This window comes from Conger conger, chromosome 7 (genome assembly GCF_963514075.1).
Source record: "Conger conger chromosome 7, fConCon1.1, whole genome shotgun sequence".
Lineage (NCBI taxonomy): Eukaryota > Metazoa > Chordata > Actinopteri > Anguilliformes > Congridae > Conger > Conger conger.
Genome location: NC_083766.1, coordinates 55,123,662 through 55,144,790, shown reverse-complemented (window position 1 = coordinate 55,144,790; position 21,129 = coordinate 55,123,662). Strand labels below are relative to the sequence as shown.

Below are 21,129 nucleotides of genomic sequence, written 5' to 3'. Positions count from 1 at the left end.
TCTAGAGAATCTTATATATCTTCACATTACATGTTTATATTTTCCATAATATCAATGTGCTACACTGAAAAAAATGATTACTCAAAAAATTATAGACAGTGGCTGCACATTGTACAAGTATATGGGACTGCAACTGACTAAATACTTGTGCCAAGTCGCATATACTTAATAATATTGTGCGCAACCACTGACCATATCTTTTGAAAGTAAATCCAATGATTAATTTTTTGAGTGCACAGCTGAAATTGAATGGTCCCTCCAGCTCACAGGCTACAAGCTCAGCCATACGATAAATTAAATTCCATGAACAATTCTTGAACTTCAGCCTCTAACAAAGTAGAAAAGCTAGAAAATAGCCAATTCATTCTTGACTACTTGAATAGAAAGGACACATAGGACTTATGAATCAAAAGTACTTTACAGGTATGAAATGATGTGCCAAGTTGACCAGGCCTATTTATTTTATGAGAAAAGGCTTCCTTTTCACTCCCAGTTCATCATAAAATATAAAATATTTTAATTTAAAATAAATGATCTATTATTGTATCCTTCCTGTGCAAGCTCCTGAGAATTGAGTTGGAAATGAAAGAACATTAGGCCTACACCCAGTAGCCTACACTCTACATACAAACAATGTCCTACAGTTTAGGTGTGAGCAGAAGTGTATGCAGCACATCCCATGATTACGATAGGCCCATTTAAATTATTCCTAAAATGACTTTGCTCGTTTTGTCTCGTTATTATCTCTTAAAGGAATACACCGACATTGGGAAATATACCTTTTTTTCCGACTTAGAATTAGACTAGATGTTCGATTTCATTTTCATTTTTGTGCATTCTCTGGCTCGGATTCCATGTTAGCATAATGTGTTAGCTTAGCATAAAGACTTGAAGCCTGTAGGAGTCAGTAGCCTACCTGCTTCAAAGTGAGGAAATACACATTACAGCAACTCCGAATCTGTCTTATTTACACTAAGTATCATGTTTGAAATAGCTACACATGCGGGAAAAAATCGTAAAAACGAGAGAAAATTGTAAATAATTGTAAATAAAGCTGTAGTTTACGGTAAAACACATTTTAAAATGCAGCCGATATGCCCGTTCAACGAGCTTTGGCAGCCATTTATTTTACCGTCGTCTGGTGTGGATTTCGCGAAAGGAAGTTCTGTCTGAACCCGGCTTCCTTCAGATAATAAATGTAAACGGGGTGACAATTTCTGAATAACGACCGCAGTGTCACTTAGCGCTTCCACTGGACTGCAAACACAGTTGGAGAAGATACATTGCAAATCGAACCGCAGGTGTGGAAACGTCGTCAGCTATTTCTGAAAAACATCCACTGATCTGGGCACTTGCCTTCCTCATTATCACCGTCCAGATTGCATATAGATTTGAAAGCCTGCATTTACGGCCGCTGTACAAACGGTGCCAAGAACTCTCTTGCCGTCGCTCACTGCCAAGCCTGCTCACCGCGTCCTAATTATGTGGTCTACTTCCAAAGCCCCACCACTTTACGGCTACTTTGATATTCATATCGAACATAGGGTCATTTTTGGTCACAAGAGTTTAATGCCCAATAGAAAATTAACATTTTGGAAACGTCTCAGCCATCTGCAAGTTTGGGTCTTAATGAAATCACATTCAGGCCTACTTGCCTTAAATTGTTTGTCTTCCTGCTTCTTCTTCTTCTTCTTGCAAATCATGGTTTTTCACCCTTTAATCAATTTGTATTGGCAGCAGTGTGCGGTTGTTGTACATAAACATGAATTGATGAGATCAACAGTTTCCACTGAAATTCCACATTAGCATTCCAATGGAAAAACGGTATATTGTTACACATTGTTAGACTGACGCATGTGAATCGATCATCTTTAATGTGCAAGCTAATTGGACTTTTGGACAGAAAACAGAGGAGAACTTAACCCTACAATTTTAGGCAACATGTTTACTTATTGAGTGAAAGCTTATCTTTTTTTTCTTCTTTTTTTTTGGCATCCTGCATTTGTATGTGATACTGCATTCTAGAAAGGCATAAATAATCTCTATAAGTTTTTATTACTTTTCCTTTAAAACATTTTACATATAGTAGGGTCATATTCAACACCTTCTTGAATAATATTTGTAAAAGGCTTTCGCTGTATTTATGAAAGCTAAGAAAATACCCTGTTCTTTATAATGGTTTGCCAAAGCTACACTGACAATGAAAACAGTTAAGGAAAAAAGGTAGAACAAATGTTCCACAATATATAGATCAAATAAAACGCCCTGAATTACAGAAACCTAAAATGGTAGTGCCACAAACAATACAGATATGGACATATAATCCCTAAATTGGAATTTCAGCTGAGATCCATGGGAGGAAACTCAATAGTTATGACAAGCAGCTGTCCGGGAGTGAAACCGCACAACAGCAGAAGCCGTACAGACACACATAAATCACATAATATGGTGATGAAAGAAAGCATCTGACTTATGAAATGTGACACCGAATCTACGAACCTATTTCATCCCACCTCCATGTACGCTACTTCCTGAAAGATAGACCAGCCGCGAGTGGTTGACGGGAGGCACTGAATTTCCGAACCGTTTTCTGCCGCAGCTGCGGTTGTGCCGATAATTTTGTAATAAAATACCTAGTGAGCGCAAAATGTACATCAGCGCCGTGGATCTGAGTCATGTCACCAGTGTTAACCCCTGCAGGAAATTCGCCGGTCAGTTCGATTCACAGTGGAAGTTTCCAGGCCTCTCAAGAAATTCACCCACCAGTTACAGCCACGGTGGACGTTTCCATAGCGAGCTGTACATGTGACCATGGCTTAGGCGCAGGAGTCTCTCGTTTGTGGTAATCCAGTGTGTGGTCTTGGCAAAATCCCATGTGTGGTCAATGGATACTCCACTGTGCGTTATGGTGACGATCTTGTGCGTCTTAATAAGGAATAAATTGCGTCGCTTGATGAATCCTCAGTCAGAGCTAGCACTGCCCCATCTCACCAGCAGAGGGCGTCCTTCTCGTCCGCCAACTCCTTCAGTCCATATAATTTGACTCGTGAGAAGTTGGCAAAGATCAATCCAGCAGTTTAATGGCTTCCTTCCGCCCATACATAACATCATCCAATCACAGGCTCCGCAACAGCCTGGGATATCAAAACAACCAATCAACAGGCAGTTTCCTGCCACCCCATATCCAAGTTAAGAATGAAACTGTGGCCATGCTGCCTGAGGCATTTTCCCCTCTGTTTTCCGAGCGTTGTCATGGAAATGCAGGGCCCTGCCAGGCACCCGGCGAAGCGTTGCCATGGCGTCACGCTTGGACCCCCAGCGTAGCGGCCGAACCGTTGGTCCCCTCCCTCAGACCCCCCCGCTTGCCCTCGTCCCCCGGCAGGGGGTCGGGGGTGCCCAGCAGGTCTTGGAGGTGGGTTTTGGGGGTGTGGGAGGGGAGGGAGAGGTGAGGAAGGAGCAGTCTGTCTCGCATGCCCCCGCTGGCCGCCAGCTCCCTGGCACTGCAAGAGGGGGTGCTGGTCTCGTAGATCTCGTGGAAGTTGTTGTAGTCCACCTCATAAAAGCCCTTCTCCAGGGAGAGGACTGGGGTGAACCGGTAGCCCCAGAGGACCTCCGTGTCCAGGTAGGAGCTCCGAGCCTGACAGGTCATCCCTTTACAGAGAGCGGGGGAGAGGGGGATGAACCACCAAAAAAAGAAGAATACAAACTTTGTTATTGCTGAGGCATTAAAAAAATATTCATTCAAGGTAACAAAGTCAGCAACCAGGATGGACAGAAACAAGAAGTTAGGGTGCAAATGGCTGGCATTTATATAGCGCCTTTATGCAAAGCACTGTACAATTGATGCTATTGGCTGCCATGCAAGGCACCAACCGTCAGGAGCATTTGGGGGTTAGATGTCCTGCTCAGGGACACTTCGACACACCCAGGGTGGGATCGAACTGGGAACCCTCCGACTGCCAGACGACTGCTCTTACCACCTGAGCCAACGTCAGCCCATGAGTAATGCGTAAAAAAAAACAGACACAAGTCTGATATTTGGAGTCTACACATCAATCTTAATGGAGTCTACACATCAAGGCAACTATTCAAAGTCGGAACCATTGATTAGGCTTTACATTAAACTTTTATTTTCTTGCAGTTTTGCATTAATCCAATCCCCAATAGAGTGCTAGAATCAGCCTCAAACCCATACAACCTTGAGAAGCTGATTGTGAAGCTGATCAATGCGATCCTGTACAGTATGCGTGAGTGTGTGTGGGGGTGGGATTTATCTCTTTACTCCAAACTTGCTAACAGTTCAAGGATATTGCAATCCTTTGTCGATCTGTGGGTGACTCTTGGGTCAGAAAACAAATAAAGCTGACACTACAACAAAAAAGCTATTTTTGCTCTTTTAAAAAAAGGACGAGGCAAAGTATTTCTGACTTATACAAAGTGTAAAGAGCACATTTTCAGCAAAAGCTAATTAAAAAGGGATTTACTCCCAAGCGTACAGTCTAATTTGAAGGCAGATAATGACATAAATACAAGAGAACCATCCTCTTTGTATGCTGCTAATAGAATCAGCTGCCTTTTAAAGATCTCTTTAATGAGAAGTGGCTGTAAATGCATATTTGAAGAACACCTGGAGGTGCGGGCCAGAAAAGGTCAAACTGAATACTAAAAAGTTATTAATGAGAAAAATGTTCAATTCACCTTCTAATGAAATAGGAAAAGAGAAAGCGAAAGTTCATCCCCCAGAAATACGCACATGAAATATATATTTTTCATCCCCATTCAAACCATAGACTAAACATTCAATGATTCAATAGCAGCAATGAAACTTCAGAGGATGACAGTGTAACGTAACCAGACCTGGGTCAAATAAGTTTGTGTCTTGGATTCAAATTCTCTTCTACTCTTCGACACTTTGCTGAGGTTGTCTGGTGTATTGAAGCCTATGAAATTCTCTCAAAAAGTGCAAACCCTGCCTTCATGGTCCTTTTGCTTGGCTCAATTGCACCAGGCAAGATCAATCGAGCGCAGAAAATGGATTTGAATCGGAATTTGAATTACGTATTTGACCCAGGTCTGAGCGCAATGCTGAGGTAACTGTTATTGAGTGTAAGGCTGCAGGTTGGATTCACTGGTGGGGTGCTGCCAGTGTGCCTTTGAATTAGGTACTTAACCTGAACTGCTTCAGTGAAATATGCAGCCGCATAAACGGTTTGTATATGGAAGGCTATAAATCACCCGGGATAAGAGCGTATACTCAGTGTAAACAAGAAAGCTTGCACAAGCATTAGTTCTCAATGTTAGAAACCATAATGTATGTGCAGATATAGATTCAGGAGTGTGCATGCTTTAAGGGGGGAGCAATAGCTCAGGAAGTAAGAGCGATCAGTCACATTTCCTGCCCTGGGTGTGTCCCTGAGCAGATACCTAACCTTAAATTACTCCTGATGAGCTGGATGGTGCCTTGCATGGTTGCCAATCGCCATAGGTGTGTGAGTGTGTGAATGAGAAGCATTTACCATTTACCATGTCTTTGGCTGCGTCCAAAACAGCCTCCTAACTACTGTGTCCTCAAAATATCTAAACACACTGCTTACTGATATTCGTGTGCAATGTGTTCCCGAAGGCAATGTCAAAGAAATGTTCTCTGAATATAGTATACTTTAATAAGCGTATTTCTAGGGGTTTCACTGAGTGTATCCCCGAGAAGACGCTTCAGCAAGTAAACCATGCTTGTTAGGAGGTCCCACAGAGAGGAAGAGGTGGAGCCATCTTTGGGGTCAATCACAGTTCATTGGATAATAGAGGAAGGGGCAGGGGCGTTTTAGTAAAAGGGTGGGCGTCGAACGCTTCCGCAGTACCGGAAAATAGCATGAGGACTGTCTGTAGTATGCTTAGTAGAGGCTCCATTTTGAGGACACAGTCATTTCAGGCACACCCACACTCAGCAAAACCCTGGAAATATACACTTAGGGAGCACTCAGTAGAACTGTACACCAGCTTGTTAATGCAAATATTTAATAATGCATAAAAGCATGCAGACATGGTTTTCAGACCAACTGTCAGAATGGGGACTAAATGTGATCTAAGCGACTTTGGGATGATTATTGGTGCCATACAGGGTGGTTTGAGTATCTCAGAAGCTGCTGATCTCCTGAAGTTTCAGTCTCTAAAGTTTGCAGAAAATGGTGCAAAAAAACCCCAAAAACATCCAGTAAGCAGCAGTTTTGCGGGCAAAAATGCATTGTTAATAAGAGAGGTCAGATGAGAAGGGCCAGACCGGTCACAGCTGACAGGGAGGTAACACTAACGCAAATAACCACATATTATAACAGTGGTATGCACAAGAGCATCTCTGAACATAAATAAAATAAAAAAATAAAAAAAGTCTGATAAATACCTAATAAATTGCTCAGTGAGTGTATATACCATCAACACTACATTGAGAGAAATCACCTACATCGAATCCAGTGTACTCAATTTAAATATGCAATAGTACACAAGTAAACTGTTTCGGACATGGCCTTTGATTTTTCATAAACCTTTATTCTTTGGATGTGTGCATACCACCTTGACTGTAACCTTCATGTATTCAATGCGATTCGTTTCTATTAAAAAGAAGCCATCTTTAGCCATCAAATCCTATTATCAAACCCTAGGAGATTTTTATGTCTTTACTCAGATAACTATTTGGATCTGGCTGAAGATATGACAGCGGCAATCCTCATCTCTGACAGAATTTGATTGCTTTGTTTTACGAAAACATTCAAAGGTGACCAAAGGAACGAGAGAGAGTTCCATCTGAAGCTGTTCAACGGTTGAAAGTGCCTTTGTACCATGATTGTATTCTTCACTGCAAAATTATGTTAAAGGTTATGTTAAAGCCAATCAAATTCTCCTGATTAATTTTCAGGGGGCTTGAAAACACATGCTCGTGTTCTTCCATATATTTTCCCCCCTTGTACATATTTGAATGCAGTGCAGGGTTGGCTCAATGTCTCTGAACTCAAACATTTTGCAACAGACAATAAATACATATCTACAGTTAGTGGCCGACATCTGCTCTGCTCTTTTAAGAATTTCAGGAATAACACTCATCTCAGCTGTCAGTCTACATGTTCCCGTCATTAAAATATGAAGAAATTCTGCATGAATCATTTAACATTCACCATTTATCTGAAGAGAATAAAATAGACTAACGGGCTGATTAAAAGTCATTGGATCTGAATATTGCACATTCATTCTCCGTGGCAAACGTAGTTATTTCTGACATAATGTCCCTTAACCACGGTAAATCCTCATTCTAACTCGAGATAACGAACAGCTTGTTAGAATTCGGGCATTGTAATCATGGTAGGGACAGAAAGCAGGGGCCCAGCAGGAAGAGGACAGTGGCTGAATCTGGAAAACCCTGATGCCGAGTCAGAGTGTTGCTCCCGGGAATGACAGGCCACGCCAGGTTTGCGTTAATGAACTTCTGTTGTTTATGCTAAGCAATGGACGCTGTGGGACTTTGAATTTGTGTTTTCACAAGATTATCCCTGAGCTAATGTATTCCCTGAGAAAGAGACAACACAGGGTAAGGAATATCGGGGAGTGATTTCAGAGTCCTTCAGGGAATTGCCTGCGACAAAAGCCAACTCAATTACAGACAAATAAACAAACATAACGTAAAATGCAAATACACGCAATGTTTAATGCTGATTACATGCCACGGGAACATGATTTGCCTTTTGACCGTGCCCTAATAGTCCGTTTTAATTGCTTTGATGCAGAACTTAGCGCAGACCATGGGGCATGTGAGATATGATCTTATATCAAAGCCTGCAGGAAACTGACTCATGAAATGAGAAAAAATGACTGCGGCATCATTATGCAGAGTCCAAGGCCTGTATTTATAAAGCATCTCAAGCACTGTCCTAGGATCAGTTTCTATCGTTTATCTTGTTACGCATAAGGTTATGATCTGCATTCGAGAAATCTGACCCAAGATCTGCACATACATGATTCATTGTTAACCATTTAAGGTGTAAAAGCGCAAATATGTGCTTAGAATGTTCTCAACTGAATATTCTAAATTCTCTGATGTAACAATCCCTACTCTTCTAGATCAGTAAAATAGAATTCAGAAAACAAACATTTAAAAAATGCACTCTTCAAAGGGTTAATGGGGGATAGTTTTCCTCCCCTTGTCTATTGGCGTCATATGCTGACCAGGCTCCATGTGTCAAATACACAGCTTGTTCTTAAACGCACAAAAAGGTTGGAGAATAAAAGCCACGAGCAAGAGCCTGTCATATATTTCCCTTTGATGCTGAAACCCCTCCTTTTGAATCGGTAGACATTTTAAGTGCCGGATGGAAGGATTCCCAGCTTGTGAGGGCATCTGGGAAGGAGCACTAATTGTGTTCCCAAAATTCCCAGCTGGAGTCCGCCCATTTATAAGGCATGAACAGAGACCCCCCCAGTGATTCAATCACAGGCAATCGCCAAGGTTACACAAGCCAAGCATGATGAGCTTGTGCTAATCAAGCGGAAATTTCACGTCTATTTCAAACTCTTAATGTCTGTGGTTAGGGGAGTGCAGGGATTCCATAAAAACGTTTCAGAGCTGCAGCAGCAGGAACATTCACATGCGAAAACTGTTGTCGCAATCCAAATTAAAGTTCTCATAGACCTACTTGCTCCTGACAAATGTAACCAATATTGCGCAGAATATTAAAGAGATGCATCATGCATCGTATTTAAATGAGAACAAACACCGGCAGCTGGCCTCGAACAAAGGCTAATAAATAGCTTAAACAGCAACCTTCAGCTTATTATTCTAATGCGTCCCTGACCGTGTAGCAGAAATGCGGAATTAAAACGGAAATTAGCGCACAGGGTTACGTCTATATAGATGATTTTCTTCCCTTGATGCTCTTTGCTATAAATAAACAGATTTTCAGATCAATTTTTCATGCACACAAAGCTCTCCAAGAACCTTGGGATCTCATGCACGTAATCAATCTGTGTATCTGGCAGACGTCCCGAAGCGAGGTGTTTCCTCCTCTTTAGCAACGCCGTGTTCTCGTGTGGCAACAGAACTTCGGCGGCTAGATCCCCCTCATGCATTTTGTTCTCTCATAAACGATTTCAAGTTCGACGCGTGAAAGGACTAAATAAAACCCCAAAGCACAGGCCCTTAAACATCTTAGTGTATGCATTATGCAGACTGAAACACGAGTCTGCCTGTCAGGGATTAGCAATTAGCATTAACCCTTCACAAATGTACCATCTTTAATCTATTCCACGCTAACAAGAGGCACATAACAGAATTCCTTAATGTTTTACCAGCTTTGTGCTAAATATAACTGAGTTCTGGATAGGAAACTCCTTTTCAGAATGATTTAAAACGACAAAAATACATTCTGAATTTAATAGGGCTGAAATGATTTGATCCAAAGTGAAATCCAGGCCTGTGGGACTCCTTACTGTACTTCACTGCACTTTTGCCGCAAGGACCATTTATTCAATTTCAGTGCAACTGGCAGATCAATGGGAGCACGCATAAATGGCCCTAATACAACATCTCTGTAGGGGCACATAGGAAATAGGAATTGATAAACAATGAAAACATTTATCCAGGACAAAAAAGAGCAGTCCTGAACAGACCTCTTGTTGATTATATCTACACAAGCAAGATCAGTTGGCCATTTTGGGTTACAGTTGTGTCTGTGGAAAGACATCGATGTTCATCAATGTGAATTACTTTTGGATTGAACACTTAGAGCAGGGCCTGTGCCTCTAACTAATGTGGCTTCACACGGATGTTTGAAGGAGCAAGGACGTTCAATTTGCCTAATTCACGTTTTCTTGAGTCCCTTGCCTTCACCTCTTTTTCTCACTATTGTTCTTGCCTCCCCCTATAGGCGGAGCTCAGAGCAAGGAAAAGACGTGAGAAAAGGAAGAAGAAGGTGAAAGATAAGTGATTGGAATGGGCCCCTGATTCAGCACTCTTATTTGAGATGATCTACCAATAGAGACCATGACCTAATGTCAAACGACTTGGCTGGTACTGTTCATAAAGCAAGGTCTAGCTTACCTGTGGCTTCAACCATGCCCTCCAAAATGACCACGATCTCAAACTCCTCCTTCTCCATCTGGGCCTGGGTCCACTCCCAGAAGGGGCTGTTCTCGTTGATCTCGTGGGAGATGATGAGGGGCGACACCAGGAAGAGGCGGTCGTCGCCGGTGTCGAAGCCGATGTTGATGTCGGTCTGGTTGAGCGGGATGAACTCGCCCTCCTTGGTCTGCTGCGAGCGGATGAGCTTGGCGCGGATGGAGGCCTCCACGATGTGCGAGTTCCGCAGGTCGCCCACCCGGAACATCAGGCACAGCTTGTCGTCCCGCAGGGACACCACGGCCTTGTGGGAGAACATCAGCGTCTCCGCCCGCTTCTTGGGCTGCGAGATCTTCACGAACATGCAGCCCACCATGATGGCGTTGACGATGGAGCCCAGGATGGCCTGCACCAGCAGCAGGATGATGCCCTCGGGACACTCGTTGGTGATGACCCGGTAGCCGTACCCGATGGTGGTCTCCGTCTCGATGGAGAAGAGGAAGGCCGAGACGAAGCTGTTGAGGTTCTCCACGCAGGGCGTCCAGTCCTCCTCGTCGCCGTGGATCAGGTCGCCCCGGAGGTAGGCGATGATCCACCAGAAGAAGCCGAAGAAGAGCCAGGTGAACACGTAGACCAGGGTGAAGATCAGCAGGCTCAGGCGCCACTGCAGGTCCACCAGCGTGGTGAAGAGGTCGCTGAAGTAGCGGTAGGTCTCCTGGACGTTGCCGTGGTGGACGTTGCACTTGCCGTCCTTCTGGACGTAGCGTTGCCTGGGCTTCTTCACCGGCTCGGCGATCAGGCGAGTGCGGTCAGTGGAGATCTGCGCGTCCCTGATATGCTTCGGAAGTTTCTTCATCTAAACGTGCGGAAATATAGCGGTCAGGGAACTGGACAGGAATTACATGAATACAGTGGCTGTATTCAATATTATGAAGTATATGCTGTATGAGAAAAGTAAACGACATTGGCTCAGGCGGTACGAGCAGTTGTCTAGCAGTCTGAGTTTTTCTGGTCTTGCTCAGGTTTGTCCCTGAGCAAGACACCTAACCCATAAATGCTCCTGACGAGCTGGTCGGTGCCTTGCATGGCAGCCAATAGCCGTTGGTGTGTGAGTGTGTGTATGAATGGGTGAATGAGAAGCATCAGTTGTACAGTGCTTTGGATAAAGGCGCTATATAAATGCCAACCCTTTACCATTTAAACATAAGTAATAAATTATTCGGTAGCTACTATGAAAACATTTGTTGAGGGCATAGCTTTTTGGAAACCATGCTATAATCCTTGAAGTAACTAGAAACTAGTTTAATACAGCCAAAGGGTGGCTGTATTTGCTCAGGGGTGTTTGGTCAGCCTAAAAGCCTGAATGCAGCATAAAAGCTCAGAACAAATAAACAAAAAAGAAATGCCCATACCTTACTCATCTTACTCAACTTACCATCTCAGTAAACTCTGTTGTATATTCAAGGTTGTTCTCTCTACTTTCCTCCTCGATTTTCTGTTTGCATGTTTAATCACCTGGTTTTTATGAAGGCTTTGAAGGCTAGATAATAGCTTTACCCTATTCAGGACCAAATCATTTTGTCTAACAGCACTATAGGAGTTTGAAAGGATGCAAGGTATTCACAGTTCTAGTCATTGCCACGTGTCATTCCTTTATGGAGTACAGTTTTCTGTGGAGACGACACGGAGGAAAGACACAATATGCCAGTCATATTCTTCGGTCTCTCTCACTCATGCTCACACACTCTCTCTCTCACACACACACACACACACACACACACACACACACACTCACACACACAGGTTTTGCAGCTCATCTGTGGGAGACCAAGCGGAAGAAGAACAAGCCTGACCTCACGAGGGAGTACTCCTATCTCCATACTGTGGTCCATGTGAGATCGGGAATCCCCTGCCATCATCAGCTAGAGCTAAACACCTGAGAGAGAGAGAGAGAGAGAGAGAGAGAGAGAGAGAGAGAGAGAGAGAGAGAGAGAGAGAATGAGAGAGAAAGAAAGAGAGAGGGAGAGAGAGAGGGGGGAGAGGGAGAAAGAGAGAGTGAGAGAATGAGAGAGAAAGCGAGAAAAACAGAGCAAGAGAGAGAGTGAGACTTTTAAAACCCTGTTTTATTAGTCACATAGTCTTAATCACTCCACAGCAATCCAACAACAAACCATAACCAAGGGAAAGAAACCAAACCAGAAAAAAAGGAAACCAATTCAGCTTTCAATTATTCCCCACTACTGCACATAGGACCTGCTGAATACACCACATATTCTCACAATCAGGCAAATTATTTATCAGCAAATAATACTCAAACTCCAGCCTTATCTTATGGAGAGAAAGAGTGCGAGAGAGGGGGAGAGAGAGGGAGTTTTGAGTTTAGGCACAGAAAACCATCAACTCCCACAAATCACAAGGAAAGTAAAAAGAGAAAGGGAAAGAGATTATATGCTTAATTTACTTACAGTAGATTAAGCTATCATATAGTACAAAATTCATGACACGTTACATGCAATCTAAATTCAATAAATCAATAAGAGTTACATGAGATGGGAAATCAAAGTGGTTGCTGAAAGACATACATACATCAGAAGGGCATCTTTAGATTTGCACATTTCTGTGTTGACTTGTTTCAACAACTCAGAGCTGATTCACGGCACCATGGTTACTTACGATTTGTACCCTCTGCTTATAAGAAGTTATACTATGATAACAACCTTAATCCAAACTGAATCTTATTCCGCATCACTGAATCTCATAATTGAACATCATTCCGCAGTCTCATCAATAGCTTCCTTGGCAACTGACAAGTCTAATAAAGCTTTAAAAATAACTTCCCAATGGACAAGGCATTGGTTAATAAGAAATATGACACTAATGTGTGTCTTATGGCTGTGGACCAGTGACCCTATACACTACTGCCATCATTCAGATGTGCCTGTGTTCATGTGGTATATTATGCTGTACAATGAGGTAATAAAATCCATCTGAAAGCCATTATTATTATTATTATTATTATTATTATTATTAGCAGTAGTAGTAGTAGTAGTAGTAGTAGTAGCCGTATGATGCACATTAAGGCAGGGATTTGTAAAACTTCATATGCAGATAATTGTTTCTAGTTTAACTGTAGTTCTGTCTAAAAGAGAAACAGTTTTTAAACTAATTTGTGCGCAAAAGTGTCCCATGCAAATTCTCACTAAGCTTATTGACTCCCATGAGCCATGATGCCATGAACTGGGTTTATATTCATAATTGCCTCCAGGGATAATGTTGGTAAAACAACATATGTTGTGCAAAACCACAAAGCAATGTTCCATGCGATGATATAAAACAAGTTTGGCTCTGAATACATTTGCACTGTAATTTATGCTGAAGCCTGTACCCCAAATCTCTAAATGGTAGAAAGAGATAAAGCCCAAGGCTGCAGTGACATGGGAAACCGTGTACGCGCACAGATTCGCATTCAGGCCTGCCGACTTCCTCAGAAAACCGCAGTAGGCATTTTATCTCAGCGCTCGGAGCCAGGTAAGAGGGTTGTTTGTGGAGCTTCGCGGCGATGATAGCGTTACCAATTTGCTAAGCACTCGGCTGTCACTCGTAAAAGGCGGCGGACAAAATAGATCACAACAAACGCGAATCCCTACTTGAGCTATTAACAGCGGCTTTGCGGCGTGGCTGCTAAACGAAACGCTGGACGCTTTTCCTCGACGTAACAGTCCGGTGAGTCCTCCAATACTATCCCGCAGTTATACGAAGGGGGTGACATATTTTGCTGCCGCAATGGCCGAATCCCATATCTTTTATCCTGCTACAGTCTTTTGTTTTGTTGCCTGGTCGGAAGTTTGAGTCTCCGAATTGAAAAAGTGCGACGCTTTGGCGATGATGCACCAGTACATATGCCATCATTGCCCTGTGTGTGTTGTAAGCATTCCCGGTCTCTTTCGCTGTTACTGACATTACTGATGAAAATGCAATTATGTTCTCTCATATAGTAGATAAGAGAATTTGCTGGACAAATGTAATCAAATATTGCAAGAAAATAAATGAGCACGCAGTGACGGGTTTAATCAATTCTGACAGAGTGTATTTTACTCTTATAGATTACAATTGATTCCTCTTGGTCTCATATGAACTCATAAAGCCCTGAGCAGTTCACTGTGTTCAGGAGTGATGCTACCTATAATGAATAACCCCAACCCATAAACCATACCCTTTGGTATGCCTTGAGTAATGAGTAAATCATGATAAACTAGCCTTCCCTAATCGACATTACAGTGCCAGAACATCTCATATGTAGGGTATTTCATATGCATATTATTGGTGGGCTTAATTGGGATTTCTTCCCCCCAGCAATAACACTGTATGAACATTAGCAAGCGCTGCATGATTAGCATAATAAGATGATAAAGCATATTTTAATATGTATGAATCTTTCGATTCTGACGTCTGAGCTTTCAGTTTTTTTTTTCCGCCTTATTACGCAAAGCGGGAGAGTCATCAAAACGAACGCGCGCAAGCAGTGAACCTGCTGACTCCCTGCTTTTCCCACAATGCACCAGGCCCCTGGTGAGTTCGCCCTCTCTGCAGTCAGACTCCTGGACACCCCGTCTTTATACTCCCTCCCCCCCCCCCCCCCCCGCCCCCAGCCCCCATAACAACTGCGTGTCCTTAGCCACCGATCAAGTGCAAACTGCACAGCACATCCCATTATCATCTTGCCCGGGGTCACATGGTGCGAATGACCTCAGCGTCTCCAGAAGTGGCCGTTGAGTCTCGCTCGCATCCTGTGCCCGTTTAATAAGCGGCCTTATCTGCCCGGTGGCCCCTCTCATCTCTCAACCATCACCTCCCCTGCCCTGGCCTCTGTGGGCTGTCAGGACAAGAGCCAATTAGCCTAATGAAACGACAAGAGCAACATGGCTGACAGTACACGACTGGCTACCCTCCATTTTTCACAGCTGCTCTGCTGTGCTGTCGTATCTCCCGCACACGTGTGTGTATGTGTGTGGGTATGTGTGTGGGTATGTGTGTGTGTCGGTTGTGTGTGTATGTGTGTGTGTGTATATGTGTGTGTATGTTTTGTGTGTGTTGTGTGCATTGTCTGTGCTTGATGTCTATGTGTGTGCGTGTGCATTGTGTGTGCATTGTGTGTGTTTGTGCATTGTCTGTGCTTGATGTGTATGTGTGTGTGTATGTGTGCGTGTGTGTTGCTGTGTGTGTGTGCGAGTGTGTTGTTGGATGTCGTGTGTGTGCGAGTGTGTTGTTGGATGTTGTGTGTGTGTATGTGTGTGTGTGTATGTTTGTGTATACCTATGTGTGTGAGCTCTTTGAAAGGTTACAGATTCTGCAGAGCCAATGACAGAGGAGCAGAGGAGTGGAGGACACAGAGACATCTGCTTAATTCCCCCCGCTCATCCCCCCTGCGCTCGAGGTACAAGCCACGCTCTCGCTTTCTAAAAGGTCTCCTCCTCGGACCGTAATTGTGATTTATCGTGGGGGATGGGGGGGGTCACATGACCAGATTTAGAGCCCATATTCCCTGGCTCCGTGTTTATCTGTAAGAGGGGCCCCGGATGGGGAGGGAGGGCCGCACACAGACCCTGGTATCCGGGAAGGCCTCCTAAATTTCAGCGCTGGCTGCGCCTCGCGTAAACTTTACGGGCGCCGGCGTCGCCCCTTAGCTCCTTAGCGAGGAGCTCGCCGACGTGGATTTCAGGAGCCAGCGAATGAGATTGCGGCAGGTGGTTGTTAACGGCAACGTGTTTCCTCCTCTTAATGGTCGGCTCTCCACGGCGGAGCTGCTTCCTACGATTACCAGGGGCCAGGATCAAACCACTCACCGCGTGCACGCTCCCACCCCCCCCCCCCAGAGAAGCTCAGTGGCGATTGGTCAGAAAACGTATACACAGTATGCACTTGGTTCTACTGGATGCCCATGAGAATAGTTAGCATATCAGGACTGACACTATTGAGATTTAAAAAAAAGGTCAATAGTGAAATAAAAAAAAGGTCCAATGAAGGTAATGGCAGTATGAATGTTTTTTTCATCCACATATGACATGCCTTTTTATACAGTAAGCCCTTTTATTTTTATTTTGCTTTATATTAACAATGGAAATGTGCACCTACTCTAATGTGCCATGTTATGCTTTTGGTAATGTGTAATGCCTTGCATGTGGAAACACTGAGTCTACATGTTACCAAGTTATTTTCCCTTCCATAAGATTAGTTGCTGCTCGACTGGTAATATTATGAGCTTTGTGAATGTTTTTTTAAAGCGCCCTGCTTCATTTGACAGCATGTGTAATTAAGTGCTGTGAAACTGCATGACGAGTATATAATTTAAGAAATTAATAGTGCATTGGTGTAAAAAGAGGAAATGAGCTCAGTTCAATCACAAAATAACCAGAAGAAGGCAGAAATTCTGGGGAAACATTTTCTCTCAACGCTCCACCAGTTCCCTGACAACACTGCAACACAATCAAGGCTACTTTTAAACACGCTCTCCCCGGAGAATAAGCCTTCCCTAAATAAATATCTGCATATTATGCCGAACGCTGTGATCATATCGCTTCTGATACTCTATTTCTCTCCTCTTCAAAAGGCAAAACAAACACTCTGTTCTAATTTGAAACGTCCGACATTGCATTATGACAGTGAGTAAAACTGATAGATTGCAGTTTCCGTGGTTTCCATTACAGTGCAGACACAATCTGCTGTAATGACAAGACTGTGCTAAAGATGTATTTTCAGGAATATTACCCTCTTCACCCCGGAGTAATTACCATATCCCTCTTCCTACTGTCCCTAATATCGCTACAGAGACTGATTCCCAGCCCACCTGGGGATTTACACCTTAAAACTAAGTGCCATAAAACTTACATAACTGGGAGCTGCGCAAGTGCGTGCTTCACGTACACTTTTAAACCGCTTACGACCATCTCTGGGTGACGAGACCAACTACGTGCTAAAGTAGAAACACTTACATCTCAGCAATGGATGTAGTGATAATGACTACTACCTGGTCCCACTCATCATTAACAGGGAACTGCACTGCACTTTCTCTGCTCATCTCCTTATCCACGGTCCCTCATTTTTAACACTTTGACCCCTGAAGACCCAACCGCAAGATGCATATGCTAATAGGACTATGCTGGAGATTACAGATGCTGATTACGGACCGGTAATGGGTCAGAAGGCTGAACAAAACAAATAAGAGTTACACTTTGCACCCCTTTGCCCTCCCCAAACACTGCCGGTCTTCAGCAGTTTTCTGTGGTGCGTCAAAGTCCTACCTTCAGTTTCCCGCAGAAGTACCCTCCAGACGCCCGGCAGGGCATTTCACGTCCGCGTCCCCAGAAACGGAGCTCCTTCCCTGGCTTTGCACTGCGCTGTTCCCCCCCCTCCCCGGTTCCTCTTACGATCCTTTCCACCGCTATGCCTGTGTGAGTACGAATGTGCATCTATCTACTCTCTCTCTCTCCCACTCTCTCGCTCTCTCGCTCTATCTCTCTCTCTCTACTACTCCCTCACTCCCACATGGAGATCTTCTCTCTTGTGTTTGTCTGCGTGTGCATCTGTGTGTGTGTGAGCATGTGCGCTTGTGTGTGTGTCTACCTTGTGTGTAGCCTGCCTCACTCTGCAGAGAGAGAGAAAGAGAGTGAGGGATAGAGGGAGAGAGAGGGAGAGAGAGAGTGCAGGGTAAAGGGAAGTGATGGAGAAGGAGAGAGACACAGAGGGTGGCTGTGTTTAATCACTAATACCGCAGTCAAAGGAAAAGCTCAATTCTCTAGGGTGGGTGGTTAGAGGGGGTGAGGGAAGGGGAAATAAGGAAAGGGGGAGGGAGGGAGAGAGGGAGGGAAGAGGGGAACAGGTGCAGGAGGGTCGAGAGCAGCAGAGGGAAGGGAGATGGGGGAACAAGGTCATTTGAGCGATCAGCGCAATCCATCACGATCCTCTTCTCAGAGAGAGGTCCATTAAGGAAGTGGAATCCTGTACCGCGCACGGCCATGTTAAACTCCGAGCTGCACCCTCACACAACTTCTGCACGGAGCCCGTTTATGATTTACTACCCCGCGGCTCCCTCTACCGCTGATGTAATTGCCCCCAGCAACCTCCCCTGCTACAATGAGGGGGGAGGGGCGGAGAGTGTTGGCCACTAACTAATTGAATGTAAAAAACCTGCCCTTGTCCGGGTTCTACGAAGGGGCGACCATAACGACCTGGGAAGTTGGGGAAAGGGATATGGGGGGAGGGGGGGTTGTCATGAAACCAATTCCCTTGTTGCGAATCCCCATACCGGCCTGCTCTAATTACGTGCCTGTCAGGCTATTGATCTGACGTCTGTTTACCATAAATCCTACTCAGCCGTAGCACTTTAACACTTACCGTGGATTAAAAGGCGGGAGCAGGTGTTGAGGGACGGCGCTAGTTAATTACAGTGTAGACCACCCTGTCTGATTAAGTTAACTGTGGCTATGTGCGGCTTTGACGGGGTGAGTAATCATCTTACATAACAAAAGGAGAACACACACATGGCTATGGCTGCCTCTTTCAATCCCATCATGTTCTTTTTACCCGTCACACCGTCCGTTAAAGGGCCTCCTCACTGCTGAAGAAAGAGGTTTTTTAGGGTTGAGTTCTGTTAGCAGAACGAGGGAGCGTCTATGGAAATTAGCAAAAGGTAAATTCTGCGCAGACAAAAGGAAGTATTTTTCACACAGAGTAGTCACGGTGTGCAATAGCTTGCCAAGTCATGTTGGCCAGGCAGAAACTCTGGGGGTTTTCAAGACGGCGCTAGATGCGATCTAATTTATAGGTAAAATGAGCACTGGGTACACTTTAGCAGCAGCAAAATGGCAAGCATTGTTGGTCTGTTCTTGTCATTATGTTCTTTTCCCTTTTTCCTTTTTAACATAATGGTGAGAACAGGCCATTCAGCTCAGCAGTGCCTTTTCCTAGCACTAAAGTGCCTACTGCCTAGTTTTCCTAAGCTAAATAGTATCTAACACCATATCAAGCCTGGTCTTGAAAACCCCCACTGTTTCTGCCTCCACTACATGTCCTGGCAATGTGTAATCACTCTCTGTGTGAAAAATACTTCCTAATATCTGTGTGGAATTTATCCTTCGCCAATTTCCACTTATGCCCCCTCGTTCCTCTCACCAATCTCATCCTGAAGAATTGCCTGTAGTTCACTTTGTTAATCCCTTTGTCAATCAAATCAGGTCTCCTTTTACTAACCTTAAAGAGATTAAACCTCTTAAGGCTTTCCTCATAATTTTTTATCTTTTATACATGGAATCTATCTGGTTGCCCTTCTCTGAACCTCAGGTCCAGTAGTCCATAAGCAGCATGTTATATAATATATATTGTTATGTTATGCAATGCTGTTTTATGTTGTGTTATGTTTTGTTATGCTGTTATTGTGTTACATTGTTATGTTACAGTATGTTATGTTTATTTGTACTTTATGTAATATTATGTTGTTGTGTCATGTTATGTTCCATTTTCTTAGGTTATTTTTGGTGTGATGTTTGTATGTATGTTATGTTTATTTGTTCTGTATAAGTGCCTATCCTGTTATCAGCAGAGTTACTTTTGCTCTGCAGTTGAGTTGATATCTGCTGGCTCTCAGCGAGTTAGGCTAATGGAAGTAGGGTATGGGAGAACACTGCAGGCAAAAACAATAACAAAGCCCAGAATGGACTAATTCTGTGGACTGAATATAAGGGAATACATGTGGTGAATAATTCAGGATTCTTTGTTAACCAGGCCAGCACACAACACCCACACACACACACATGCATGTGCAAGCAAGCACACATATTGTACATACGCCGACACACAGAGATGCATGCGCAGCCACACACAAACACACACACGTACACGTGCATGCATTGTATACACATACATATGCACACACTTAAACGTACACACACACACACACACATACATATGCACAGACGTACACGTACACGTACACACACACACAAACACACACATACACACAAACACAGCACATGCTGATGGGTACAGTTAAACCTGGTTTAAAAGAACGGCACAGCTCAGTGTAATCACCTCAGATCAACGCAGTGGTCTTTTCCCTCTGATCTCTCAGTCTGAGGGGTGACTGACAGCTGACAGGTATGCTCCTGCTTGCTGCATTTATTCTGGATTCAGACTCGACACTCCAGCATATCAGAGGATGACTTAGCAATGCAGGTTTCCTCGTGTTAGCGCTGCAGGCATAGCACTGCAGCACTGCACACCTGTGCTCGTGTACTGTGTGTACCAGACACCGGCAAGGCTAACCAGGTAATTAACAACAGAGCGGACATAATGATATCTAATGATTTAAACCGGGAACCAAAAATGCCACACACAGACACACACACACACACACACACACACACACACAAGCGCACACACACCTGTCCCATTCCCATATGCATACCAGACACCGGCAAGGCTAACCAGGTAATTAACAAGAGAGCGCACATAATGATATCTAATGATTTTAATTGGGAAACAGAATTACCACACACAGACAAGTACGCACACGCACTCACACACACATACACACACACACACACACATCTGTCCTGTCCCCGTATGTGTATCACAAACTGGCAAGGCTAACCAGGTAATTAACAATGAAGCACACATAATGATATCTAATAATTTAAACAAGAAAACAGAAATGGCACACATTAACACACACACACACACACACACACCTGTCCTGTCCCCATATGCATATCAGACACCGTCAAGGCTAACCAGGTAATTTTACAATGAAGCACACAATGATATTGAATTATTATTATAAACGAGGAAGCAGAAATCACGCACACACAAAAACACACAATGTGGCAGTTTGAGCATGTCATCATAAGATCTGCCCACCTCCCATTGGGCCATGCTTGCTCAGTACTCTGGCTTCATTAGTCCTGATTGGTCTTCCAGTCACTGCATGACATTACATCATAATGGGAGGGAATTAATGGGGTGCCCACCAGCAAACT

General features: G+C 43.9%; 1 protein-coding gene across 1 annotated transcript; it reads right to left on the bottom strand.

Moving 5' to 3' along the window:
- Nucleotides 1–1,857: 1,857 nt before the first annotated feature.
- On the bottom strand, nt 1,858–17,531 carry LOC133132552 (G protein-activated inward rectifier potassium channel 4-like). Its single transcript, XM_061248025.1, has 4 exons — nt 17,398–17,531; nt 11,953–12,035; nt 10,082–10,955; nt 1,858–3,651 (listed from the first exon to the last, which is right to left on the bottom strand). Exons 2-4 carry the CDS (start codon nt 12,016–12,018, stop codon nt 3,302–3,304), a joined length of 1,290 nt encoding a protein of 429 aa, XP_061104009.1. The 5' UTR covers nt 12,019–12,035; nt 17,398–17,531; the 3' UTR covers nt 1,858–3,301.
- Nucleotides 17,532–21,129: the final 3,598 nt, after the last annotated feature.